This window comes from Arvicanthis niloticus, chromosome 14, assembly GCF_011762505.2.
Source record: "Arvicanthis niloticus isolate mArvNil1 chromosome 14, mArvNil1.pat.X, whole genome shotgun sequence".
NCBI lineage: Eukaryota > Metazoa > Chordata > Mammalia > Rodentia > Muridae > Arvicanthis > Arvicanthis niloticus.
The window spans coordinates 5,642,623-5,656,541 of record NC_047671.1 but is presented as its reverse complement, the minus strand read 5'-3'; the positions used below and the strand labels follow the sequence as shown (position 1 = coordinate 5,656,541).

The window sequence follows — 13,919 nt, the reverse complement described above, 5'->3', positions numbered from 1 at the left end:
TCCTGTTCTCAAATGCCATGCACACTGGTCCTGATTAGACCACAATATAACTGTGAGAAGGTAGTTAAGACACAATGAATTACACAGGCCTTGACAGCAAATGAGAATTCAGCCTATCTTTTGAGTGGAAATATGTAAATAGCACTTCAAAGCTTTTCTTTAACTTTTAAGCTTTTCTTTTCAAGCTTTAACTTTTTAAGCTTTTCCTGTAGCCAGCAACAAGCTTTGTGACTATCAACTATCCAAGAGGATTTAACTGAACAAGTTTCTATGATTTTCAAGTACCACCTTTCAATCCTATCAGCAGTTAATGATAGAAAACATATAGATAAAGGTTTATTTCAATTGTGTATACTGCTCTACTATGCAGCTGAGAAAGGAAATATAGACTGGGTTGAGGGAGTGGTGGAAGCCACATTGACTCAGTCCACAGCTCACTCATTCATTTGATTCTATCTTTCTATTTTCTTCTGTATGATACAGGGACATTGAAAACCACCACGAAAATATTTACCATAGTGGATTTAAAGCTATTGTGCATATTTACTTCCTAATGTACATATTCAGATAAGATGAAATCTGAAATTCCCCCTGCTTTTAAATTTTACATGGTAAAAATTTGATTAACTGATTTTTAAAAAAAATTCCTTTACATGCAGGATTAGACTATTTGTGGGAGCATTCAAGAAGACAGTCATGGATTTGATTCAGCTAGACTTTAGTTATGTATCCTTAGGCAACTTAACTACTGGAAGATCCATTTTTAAAATCATTAACTAGAACTCCTGACCATCAGAGACTAGTTTTTGAAGACTGAGCGGTCTGGTGGGAAGCCTGGCACTATTATTCCAGTTCCTCTTTCTTTCTTTGTAATTAAAATGCATAACTAGATAGCACGAGAAGCCGAAACTGCAGCACTACCATTGGCCACGGAACAGGAAGCCATCAGGATTCAGTCTAGGCTCAAACTTCAGTCAGCAAACTCTGCCACCGCTGGTCTTGAGACGGCTATGAGGGTGTGCCAGACAGACAGTGGCAAATCCTTCCCTCACAATCTACAGTGCTGAGCACAAAAGAGAGGTGCTCATACTCAGTGCTGAAACATTAAAGACTATATTTACTCTCGAGCACGTGAAGCATTAAAGCATGTAAGGATGTGTCACTGCAGGGTCTTGAAGAAAGAATATTATTTAATAGAAGACGTGCTGAGGAGAGCACATGTATGCATCCCCAATGAGAAAATCACATTCTCACAGACAAACATTCAGTTTCCTGGAGTGTCAAATTGTAGCACTAAAACGTAGGCTGATACAAACAGTCTCTCTGATACTTTTCACTCCTCAACTCAAAGATGAGGTACAGGTTTATCTAAACTTAGGAACTTGAGCAGGCATGAAAATCAGAAAGAGAGCAAAGAGGAAAGCCACCTACCAAAATACCAAGGTTGCCATGCCAGAAAGGACCCAGAGGGCTGACTATAGCAGAAGGTGCCAGGGCATACACATGGTTTGGAAGGAACAAAGACTCTTAGCAGCATTTAAATAAATGAACTGGGGTCGATGACTGGGTAAAAGATTCCCACCCCTGAACTGTTAATTATTTTAGGAAGTCTTTTGTTAGAGTGAAGAACTAGGAGACTAGAAAACAAGAAATCCAGCCTGAAGGTTAAAAAGAAGAGGGGAGAGGCTGAAAATTATAGACCTGTAAGTCTAGCGTCTATATTAGGAAATAAATTTGAGATGATACTCATGGATGAGCTTAATGATACATGTGGAGAAGTACAATTTAATAGCAGTGAGTCAGCATGGACTTACCACAGGCAATCATGTCAGAAAAATTCCTCCCTTTCTATGTTGAAGTAATAATTGGTTTTTGTAAAGGAAAACCAATGAAAAACTGTCAGGTTTTTCAAAGTTTTGGGCTTCTTCATAAACTATTGTACAGGATGTCATGACATGTATCAGGTATCAAACTGACAGCGGGTATGAAAGGAGCCCATGGAAACAGAAGGCTGGAGCCCTGGGAAAGGGCTGCCCTGTGCTAGGCTCTGCACCATACACAGAGCACCCAGACCTGACTACACACCAGGAACACGCCTTGCATAAGGTCGTGTGAATGTGGAGCTCAGGAAGACAAAGGCAACTGGGCTGGGGAGGAATATCAAATTTAATCTAAGTATAAATCTGAGTTAAAACTGAATTAAGTATAGCTTAAATGGTCCTGAATTAGTAATAATTAGAAAGGAAGCGAAAAGGGGACAGGGTTTTGATAACAGTCAAATGTCCCCATTCCTATATTTATAACTGCTATGAAATAAAGTGGAATAAAATACATCATAAAGAATACAAAGCCTAACTTAGAAAAGAATATGAAAATCTAGATTTATAAACATAACATGGTAGATTCATATCATATTACCCAATACAGACAATAATTTAAGGTACTATTTGAGTGATATAATATATTATGTCTAATATAATATAATATATGATGCAAATGAAAAGTTAATTACTAAAAAATAACACACACACACACACACACACACACACACACATATCAAACTAAAAGACTTAAAATATCGTATCATGGCTCACTGCTTAATCTTTCCTGAAGGGGCACAGTGCTCTATCACTGCCTTCAATAGTCTCGGCTTCTTAGAGAGAAATGTGAAATTCGGAGAGAGGCCGGCCACATTCTACTGGGGCTTTGGTGGGAATTTGCCTGTGAGCAGTGAGTGCAGCTTCAGTGGCATGAGGGGCCAGCATGACAAAGGCACTTCCACACTTCTGCCAATCCATGGACCTTAAGTTTCTGGTCCCTGAAGTGAATTTTTTTTTAAACCACCTTTCTTTGGGCTGGGTTTACAGAATTGTAAGATGTAACTATCGAGGAGAAAAAAAACTACAAATAATCTGGTGTAGTTGCTGTGTGCCAACACAGACACATAAAGCTGTGTCTCAAGATGCACTGCATGTGCACCAAGCTTACTCCTGAATAAGAGAGACGGGACAAGTGCAAACACTCCACTGGACACAGATAGTGTAGTTTTGTTTTTAACTAGAGTCAATGTATCAACGGTTACATTAAATTTGAATACTAAGTAAAAGACAGTGGTTTATGTAGAACATTATCACCGAACACCAGATTAGAAACACACAATCATGTGTTACATATAGGTTAGCTGTTTGGGGAAGGACTACATGAATTGTGGCAAGAGGTACGGCTAAAGACAGAAAAGAAACATTTCATTACCTTAAGAAAATACACAAACGTATCTCATAATATGTGAGTGTATGTACGTATGTATATATGCATGTATATATGTAAAACATCTGAAAATTCTAAATGTATCCAGTGATAAATCTTTAAATATGAAAAAGCTGAAATCACCATACTGAAGTACCTGATGAAAATACACAAACCCATAATCATAGGAGATGTACACTAAATTTCCCACTAACAATCGACAAAAATAGTATTAAAAATAAAACAAAAGACAAAATAGTGGCTGGTAAGAGACTCAGATGGTAATAGCTCTTGTCATGCAAGCCCAACAATTTGAGTTAGAGTCTTAAAGCCCACGGTAGATTACAGTCAACTCCTAAAAGCTGTCCTCTGCCTTTCATGCAGGTGCTGCAGAGTGTGCCGTGGCATGCGCACGCACTAGGTCAGTCTGCCCAACAGTAGTAACACATGCACATGCCTGAAGAGACATGCACCAAAAGCCTTCTGGTAGTGTGCTACAGTTTCTTCCTGCTTCCCTAGACTCGGGCTGATTGGATGTATGTGCTGAGGAAGGCACGAGGAGGACACGTGCTGTTTGGAGGTTATAAATAAGACTCCGTGGAGTGACGGAGACAGAGCTTGGCTCGCTGGTATGGCTAGCTATGCAATGCTTGTTGGTCTTGTATCTTCATTGATTTTCACTTTCTTGAAAGATGCACAGTTGAGAACTTCTCCTAGTGTTCCTGCTGGTCCCTCCTGCTGACTAGAGCCAGACTAGGCTGAGGCCTGGCTGGTTCTGCTAGGTTGTGTCACAGTTGTTGTTAACCTGATTCTATCGAACTAGGCTGCTGGTGTACACTTGAAGTGGATCAAGCAGCCACTGCCTGCTGACCTGTGAACTGAACTGCTGATTTTAGACAACGCAGATGGGAGCTGCTCCAAAGAACCTTTCTAAACAGGTCCACTCCCCATATCCTTTCTTTCCCACTACCTCTGGTGGGTGGTGGGTTACAAGGAAGGTTAACGCATTTAAGAACTATCATTAAAAATAGGATTTGAAAAAAAATTAAAGTTACACATGCCTTTATAGACATGTGAATAAATGAAATTAAATTTCAAACAATACTATGAATAAACTGAATGAGGTTAAGTAGGAAAAGCAGGCTCTTATCTAGCCATCCAGCCTCTAATAGGCTACCTTGTCTATTCACCCACACTTAACATGTGGACACAAAGAGAAAACTAGGGCCATCACCTCAGGAGCCTCATACACACAGTGAGGTGGAGCTTTCTTCAAGTCTCTGTCATAGCCAGTGAGACACCAAAGCCTACCATTAAGAAGAATCACTAATACATGCCACACAAAGTCTGTCCATCTAGTCTAGAACATAAAACAGACACAGAGACACCCTCTGTGATTAGGTTCCCCCTTTATTTGACAAGTTAAGAGATACTACACCCCAGGCAGTGTCCCTCATAAACATCTACTCTGTAAGACAGCAGTTCTTAAGAGACACCATTCTGCCCCAAGCAAACAGAGAACCAGTTACAGCAGGTAAAGACTCTGCTGAGCCTCTTGGCAATGCAGTATATAGTCTGAACCACTTTCTAGGTCAGCACTTCCAGCACCTCTGCTGTACCGCTTTGATGCTGATGAAGAGACTGGGGTACGGACAGTCAACAGTCTAACCAGACAGCATCTGTTTGTGTGAATTCTAGCTGATAAATTGATTATAAAACTTCTAAGGTGCCAACTCACCAAAACAGAAAAGCAAAACATTTGCTTTTGCTTGTCTCCCAAAACATCCCTGCATACAACAGAGGTCAAGAAATCAGGTACCCCACTATTTCTTCAATATACTGATAATCTGAATTATTTTAAATTGAAAGAATATTCCAGTATCAAACTTGACAAAGTCACATATGTCAGATGCATTAAAACTATTATCCTAGCTTAATTTTTCTACTAAGTTCCCTGATGTGGCTATCACATGAGCAAAGCCACATACCTGAAAACAGTCCTGTCTTTATGAATAGCTTTCCCTTGGTGTCCACACACACAGCCGGTCTTTGCCAGCCATGCTTATGATGCTGTCCACAGAGTATCCTGAGCTAACAGTTCCATGGCATGCCTCATCCAATGGCTCTCTCACAGACATACACTAAGAAATCCCAGGCATGGTAAACCAGCCTGTCTTGAGCACATGGGCAGAGTGAGAAGCAGAGATGAGTAGCCATCCACTTCAGCAGGCCAGGATCCACTGGCTGTGTTTCCCACGGTGCTGTCAGGACCACATCACATCTTCTACTGACGTTAGGGGAGCACGCCTTCTCAGACAGAACACATGCCCTCAGCCCCATGTTCCCTTGTTGTACAGAGATTCTATACCCAGGGACATTTTTCAATTAAACAGAAAGCTGGGTGACAAGAATCATTTTGCTTTACCTACAGTCTCTGCTATATATGACACATTTCATCATATCTGAATTCACTCCAAGAGGAAGGAACAATCTGGCAGCCATACCAGCACAGGCTCATCTCTTTTTCCTTGTGGAAAGGGAGGAGCTTGTAACATTCAAGGTGCTTGAGTCACCTCCTCAGTCCCATTCTTCCAGCCTCCATGTTTTTACGGGAAAATAGTGGTATAGAGAATACGGCTTAGCATTTTAAATACTAAAAATAAGCTCCACCGATTAATAAAAACAAACCCTCGGAAACTCCGACATCAGCATCTGGCTATGCTTTAAATATTTGCTATTAACTTTGAGGCTCCACGGTAACTTTGTTAGATTTACATATGTGACTAAAACACAGGTGAAAGGGCCTGCTTCCATGCAGAATGGGGAAGGAGCAAAATGAACCACCATATGGGGCCAGAAACAGACTCTATCAACACTGGATTCCATGGGAAGAAGTCACAATTCTCTAGGAAGAGCATCATGACCACTGTGGAGAATGCAATGAGATCTGTTAAGAACGAAGTGCTTTAATGTTTCCATTCCTTACCAGCATGCAAGTATGCGAGGTCAGGGTTCTCAATGTCGGGATGCTGCTCTTTCAGGTGGTTTCGGAATTCCACAGGGACATTCGTTCCATAGTCACATTTTGGGCAGTTGTACATCTTGACACCTTCATGTTTGCCGGTGTGTAAAATGTGTTTGCGGATATTCTCAGCGCAATTTGACCTATCAAGTAAGAAAGGAAATGGAATTAAGTCTGATCAGTATCACTACATCACAAATGCTTATCCAGTTCCCCCTGGCAGTCATTTCTACATGCTAAGTAGTATTCCATCTACTAACTTCACATGGTTAACATAGGTAAGAAATCCACCTTATGATGATGTCCTTTCCATAGCCGAGGTACCAGGTCCTACGGTGGTCTTTTGCCTCAGCAATTCACCTCTGTGTAGAACCAGAGGCACAAAATCCAAGCCTGTATGTTTAATATCAAATTGTTTTGGTACTACTTGAACACAGTGAAGCTGTTTGCTTATGCATGAGGCCACATCAGCAAATGAACTGAGCTCAAAGCCCCAAGGAAACAAAGCCTTTTCTTCTTAGTTCTACCAGGAGAAGCTGTTTCCCTTCACTTAGGGTGCTGAGACAGTCTCAAGATAGAAATGGATCTACAAATAGCCCCTTGATTTGCTCCATATTAGGGCAATGTGTTGATACCAGAAAGTTCCCTGTGATGGTGGAGTTTCAGAGGGAGATTGGATACTAGTCAAGGGCCCACTAGCCAACAAAAACAGGAATGAGTAACAGAGTAAGACATACATCAAGACTCCTAGAAGACACTGCTGAGAACGAAACCCTGCAACCATTCTTAGATAAAAGGCTTCCTGAGTACCGAGGCTGGGAAATGATACTTAGTAGAGACATGGTATGCCACACAACAGAAGACCAGGAATCACTTTGGTCTCGAATATCCAATTATATCACGATGCTTGCTTTTCACAGAAAGTATCAGTCAGGAGGGTGAGAAAGATTATAGCCAAGAGGTTTATATTATCCCTCTGTTATCACTCACATGTAAAGGTAGCAAGCAAGGCCAGGCATTGGGACTATGTGTGCCCCTTTTTATGCACTCCTCAGAGAAGCTGGATCAGGACCTGCACGTCCATGGAGCAATGAATGAAAATAACAGGCAGAACAGGATTTCACAGACAGGGAAAGGCTGTTTTCTACCACTGACAGAATAATAAAAGTGAAAAAATAAGTTGCTCTATGCCATGAAAAGCTAATATACTAGAAAGAAAAACATCAAAATGTTAAAAACAGGTAATACTGCAATGTCTGACTCTATTTTCCAAAAATCCTTCAAAATTTATATATATAAAATCAACACCATGAGAATGGGTGGAAGAGAGCAGGAACTATAGAAACTTTCTAGCTAACTTAAGAATGATTTGGGATAGGGCTTGGCCAAGGAGCTGTTGAGTATATCTGTGGGCTTAGACAGAACATGCATAAGCTAGATGATATACATACACACAGTTCACTTCTCTTACATTGCGCCGATTACCAAATCTGTTTTGCCCTAATGCTACTCAACAATGAAGAAGAGAAGAAAAGTACCCATCTGTACCACACTGCCACTGGCCTAGCCAACAAAACACAGCCATGCACGTTCCCGAGGGAGCGCTCTGGCTTAGGATGATGGGATTTCCCAGGCTCACATGCTAAAGGCTGCTCCCCAGCTGACTGTGGTATTCTGGAAGGTGCTGTACACTTTAGAGAGTAGACCTGCTCAGAGGAACTGGGTCACTTGTGGCATGCACTAAAAGGAGTTCTACCTTGATGAGTTCTACCTTCCAATCTCTCTCCTCTGCTTCCTAATCTCCATGAGCTCAACACCTGTGTGTGATGTATGACATCTGTCCTGGTGTGTAATGGTCTGTGCCTCCTCAAGCAAGGTACAAAGCAATGCATCCGGCTAACCTCGTACATTTAACTCCTGAAACTGTGGGCTAAAATAAATCTTTCCTCCTGTTAAATTGCTTCTTTCAATTATTTTGCATACTGACATAAGAATCTCTAAGTAATTGTTTAGTACGATGATCTGATTTCTGTTTGGAAAGCTCTTTTGTATTCAAGTATGCTAGAAGAGCACTTATCACAGGACAAGTTTCTGTTATATAACAGCAAGGACTGAAGAACCACTTAGATGTACAGACACCCATGGGATCAGGCTATAGGGAGCCTGGCAATACCAATATTACCTTCTGTGTTAATACAAATGGACAAGAGCATTTTCTGAATTGTATAGATAGCTGGTGAATTATTTCAAAGTATTTCTGTAGTTTTGTAGATCCTAATTTATTTTCGACAGCAGCAAAATATCTGCTAAACTCATCATTATTTATTGATGCTGGAGAAAACAAATGCACAACTATCACTACACTTTATTAGTACTGTGCTGATTATGATTATAGAAATATTATATATATGCATATATATAATACACACAGAGAGAGATAATAAAGAGAAACACAAAGACCAGAGGCCAAAGGAAGGCATGTGGGAGGGAGGGAGGGAGGGAGGGAGGGAGGGAGAGAGAGAGAGAGAATGAATAAAGAGAAACACACAGAGATCAGAAGCCAAAGAAAGGCATGTGGGTAACAATGACTTCTGGCTAACATAGATGGTATTTATTTTTAGCATAACCAAAGTCTGAAGATTACTGAGGTGATAGTTGCTGATAAATATACCAAATCCCACAAAGTTTTCCAGCTTCAGTGGATAGAGGACATGTTTGCTATGTCTGGGTTAAGATTATAGGCCTCATGTCCCTGTCACTAGGAAGACACATCCTAACAGGGCTGAGGTTCCAGAGTGAAGAAGCCATGACCTGCTATCTTTATGTGAATGATATCTTTTTGTGAGTGAGTAATGAGCTCTTATTGAGTCTATCACTCAGACGTCACCCTGCCTGATGTGCACACAAGGCTATCACGTATGTGCTGCTCCTCTTCCCTGTAGACTGGCTGTATGGAGCCATGCCACCATGGACACATGCATGCAAGATGCCCTCTGATCACCCCTGCGAAGAACCACAAAGCAAACACCCTGAGGACAGAGGAGGCACAGACTGAGGGCCTTTTGTCCTTGAGCAGTACTCCTCTGGCCTGGACTTCCATCTCTGAATTCCTCTCTTTTGTCACAAGAATTTCTACATACCAAAAAGTTTATTCCTGTCCCCGACTATCTCCTTGTGTATCCTGTCTTTTGCAAAGCTAAAAATTCTTAAAAATATGCTAAGAAGTTGTATGCACACTTCCAATCCTCAGATGAGCTCTCTGCTTCAAGTACCTCAGGAGGAGACCCAGGAGAACCTCTCTGGATAAAGAAGACTTCAAAGCAAGAGAGCACCAGGATCCTCCCAGGGACAGAACAGGACAGTCTGGGAACTCTGGTTCTGGACCTGCAGGAATGTTCTGTATGTGCTGTATGTTCCCCTGCCCCTTGCTACCATTTCAACCCAGTAGGCTGCTAAGGGGCAGGGGATAATTTAGGTATGACGTTAGGCAGTCCAGCCTAACACATTCTTACCAATGTGTGAACTCAAATCCTCTCTATATAGGGCTCTTTAATGTAAGGCAGTTACTTTAATTCTGAGATCTCCTTCCCTTAGCTCAGGTTTTCAAATATGCCAGCAAGCACTGTGAGCTCCCAGGCCATTTTCACTGACCCCTCACTCACTGAGTCCACCCTTAAAGAAAATGTATCCTCCCTTCACTAGAGGCTATAAGTGAGTAAGGCCTTAGTTATGGTTTCTACTGCTCTAAGAAAACATCATAACCAAGAGGGGTTTATTTTATTTATACTTCTACATCACAGTCCATCATCAAAGCAAGTTAGAGCAGAAACCTGGAGGCAGGACTTGAGGTCATGGAGGGGTGCTGCCCACTTCACTGCTCCCTGTGGCTTGCTCAGGCCACTTTCTAATAAAGCCCAGGACAATCTGTGCAGGTGTGGCACCACCCACAGTGGATTGGACCTTTCCACATCAATCACTAATTGAGAAAAATACCCCACAGGCTGGCCTAAAGGCCAATCAATTGTGCTTCCCTTTTCTCAGATAAGGCTAGCTTGTGTCAAGTTGACAAACAAACAAATGAACAAAGCCAGGCCAATTAATCCTTGTCACTTTAAACCAAGCAGTACTATTAAACATAACCTTCCCTTTCTTGCTTACCCCCAAGATGCCATGTTAATCTTAACCCCACAATATAAAATGTGGTGTATCTTCAAAAGCTCCATGGTCTTTAAAAACTAAAATACTTTAACTAGTCAGTCTCTTTAAGACATGCAAAGTGTCTCTCAAAGTTCAAACCCTCTCTAAAATGTCCAATGTCTCTCCAAATGTCCAACATCTCTCTAAAATGTCCAGTCTTCCTAAAGTATCAAAGACTTTAAAAGGTCAGTTGCTCACCTGTGACCTCCTGTAAAATCAGAAACTCACATTAAATGCATTTTAAATTTAAGTAAGAAGAACTGGGACACTATAACAATCAAATCAGAGCAAACCAAAGCCTAACTCTAAACATCTCCATGTCCAATGTCTAGATTTCACTCATGATCTTGTGGCTCCCAGGGGCACAGGAGCCAAACTTCTCTGGCTCTGCTCTTCACACACACAGCTGGTCTCAGCTCCACAGCTGCTGCTGCCCTTGGGTGTCATCACTTGGTATTAAAATCTCCAAAGTCCTGGGTTCTGCTGCAACTGGGCTACACCTTCACCAACTGCCTCTCCCCAGATGTGTTCAGGGAGCTGCCACAAGGTTCCAAACCTCCATCCTGGAGCTTCTACTATATCTGTTACAGGAGCAGATGCTAAATGTTTCTTATATTAAAAGAGGAGGGATTTTTAAGTTTATAGCTCATGTCAAGGAAGAAATTAAGTGAAACAATGTACTTTTGAAAATTATACTTATGAAATCACCACCATCAAATGAAAAGGGAGGGCTTAGAGGTAACAACTAATGTCAGAAAGGCGAAAGAACTGACAAACCAAAGAGACTTTACAATGAATTCCAGATAGATGGCATCATCTACCTCAAAAATTTCAGAAGTACTTATAAATGTGATTTAAATGAATATAGGCACTAAATATCTAAGGAATGGACCTAACTATATAACAACTCAGTATGAAAATGACCTAAATTACCCTAAAGAAAGTATTCAAAAAAGAATATGAAAAAAGTTTAGAGTAAAGATGGTGCATTCATATATATGAAAAATAAGGAAGCATAATCCATGTAGAGTGTGTGTGTGACTATGTGTGTGTATCTGTGTGACTGTGTGTGTATTTGTTAATTTGCATATATAAAATTATTATTTTAAAATGACATATTACTTTGGACTACTGCTTGCCCAAATTATGCTTATAAAATAAACACACACACACTCTTTACATGCAAAGGATCTGCATTATTCTGTCTGGACTCTTGAAAATATGTTACACCCCTCTCCTCTTCAGTTTGAGAGTCAGTACACTGTGAATCCCAAGTGTTATGTATAATAAAGGCTGGAATCATAAAGTCAAATACAGATTTCAGCACACAAATACTGCAAAAGTCTACAAACCAAAAACTGTAAATATAAGAAAACATATTGGAATCAGTGCATAAAGCTTCCATGAATGTTTATAAAGCCCTCCACAGAAAGTTCTGCTCTCAAGAGGACAGCAGATGCTAAGAAAGACTATGAGCACAAACGTAGGGAGGTAAGGAGGCTCCTTACTCAGAAGGCCAGGGAGGCACTGCACACTGCAGGAGGGGAGGGGTCTCCTTACTCAGAAGGCCAGGGAGGCACTGCACACTGCAGGAGGGGAGGGGTCTCCTTACTCAGAAGGCCAGGGAGGCACTGCACACTGCAGGAGGGGAGGGGTCTCCTTACTCAGAAGGCCAGGGAGGCACTGCACACTGCAGGAGGGGAGGGGTCTCCTTACTCAGAAGGCCAGGGAGGCACTGCACACTGCAGGAGGGGAGGGGTCTCCTTACTCAGAAGGCCAGGGAGGCACTGCACACTGCAGGAGGGGAGGGGTCTCCTTACTCAGAAGGCCAGGGAGGCACTGCACACTGCAGGAGGGGAGGGGTCTCCTTACTCAGAAGGCCAGGGAGGCACTGCACACTGCAGGAGGGGAGGGGTCTCCTTACTCAGAAGGCCAGGGAGGCACTGCACACTGCAGGAGGGGAGGGGTCTCCTTACTCAGAAGGCCAGGGAGGCACTGCACACTGCAGGAGGGGAGGGGTCTCCTTACTCAGAAGGCCAGGGAGGCACTGCATTGTTCTCATGAAGAGTCACAATGTATACCACAGTAAAAGTTTCTGAAGATTTTAGCTTTAAAATGTTTACTTAGAATATTTATTCTTAATTATGTGTATATACAAGGCAGCAGGTGCGTGTGAGAGCCCAGGAGTCTCCATAGCCCAGAGAAAAGTATTCGTCCTCAGAAGCTGGAGTTACAGCAGGCTGTAGGCCAACTGATTTAGATGATGGAAACTGAACTTTGTCCTCTGAAAGGGCAATATATGCTTTTACCTCCTGTGTCATCTCTCCAGCCACAAAGTGTTTATTTTGTTAAGCAGTTTGCTTTCAAACGTTCTGATGACAGAATATTACTTTATGAGACCACTATTTCATAAGACTGTCTTAAAAATGAAGGGAATAATAAGAAAAATGCTCACTTTTTTCTGTTACTATAGCTAGTCTTCCTATTACAAAAAATGCATCACAAATACCTGAATAATTATCAATTGTTTTACTGTATATAAAAAGTGATTTTAATTTGTTTGCATAAAGCAGAGTCACTCTGACAGTTGTAAATGCCACTGACTACTCTTGATGTGCTTGCAAAGTTATTGGAAGTACTCACCTAAATGTCTAGAGTGCAGGTTTGGAGAGCCTTAGTAATAGCAACGCAAATGAATACAGAATAATTCAAAGGCAGTCTTTACAATAACAGAAGACCATCCAATTAGTGTTACTTAAGTAAGAAATTCCCTGGGCAAGCCACTAGCCTAAAGACTACAAATCCCTAGCAGAGAAGGATGCAAAGCCTCCAACAGGTGCAGGCTTCCACTTAAGCTATCCGGGTTTGTCTTACAACCTGGGCCAGGCAGCCTGAGAGCTACACATACTCCTTTACCGTTCATGTTCTTGCTCAGGGTCCACAAGGAAAGAACTAAATAGTTTTGGATTATTGATTACTTGTGCTGCTTAATTTAATGTTGGTTAAAATTAGCAAGAATAAAGAAATTTGTGGGGTTTGGAGACATGCCTCAGAACGTAAGAGCATTAGGCTCTCTTGCAGAGAGTTACCAGCTCCCACATGGCAACTTACAACTGTTCATAAATCCAGTTCTAGGAGATCTGGGGGCCTCTGTGGACCTTCGCAGGCACTGGATGAGTGAGGTACATAGCCATACATGCAGACAGCGCATTCATGAAGTAAAAATAAGTACAGACATCTTAAAAAAATTCAGACTACCATGTCTAATAAGGAACTTGTCACAGATGTTCAGCATATAAATGTCACTTGGAGTGCTGACCCCAGAACAGCAAAGAACAAAACAGAAAGCATAAAGGAAGCTATGTATGTAGGGAGTGAAGATACAATTCACAATGAATAGGAACAGGGGCTGTATAATCAGTGGTGATCACTCAACAGCAGGTTACATGGGGGG

The 13,919-nt window shown here is 41.5% G+C and overlaps 1 protein-coding gene across 3 annotated transcripts in view; it reads right to left on the bottom strand.

Annotated features, from left to right (window-relative positions):
- The window catches only part of Znf407 (zinc finger protein 407), a 389,208-nt gene that overhangs the window by 106,554 nt on the left and 268,735 nt on the right, over positions 1-13,919 (bottom strand). For all 3 annotated transcript variants that reach the window (XM_034518392.2, XM_076912347.1, XM_076912346.1), the window contains one exon: positions 6,233-6,411. In XM_034518392.2, coding sequence (XP_034374283.1) covers positions 6,233-6,411 — 179 coding nt within the window. The remainder of the gene's footprint in view (positions 1-6,232; positions 6,412-13,919) is intronic.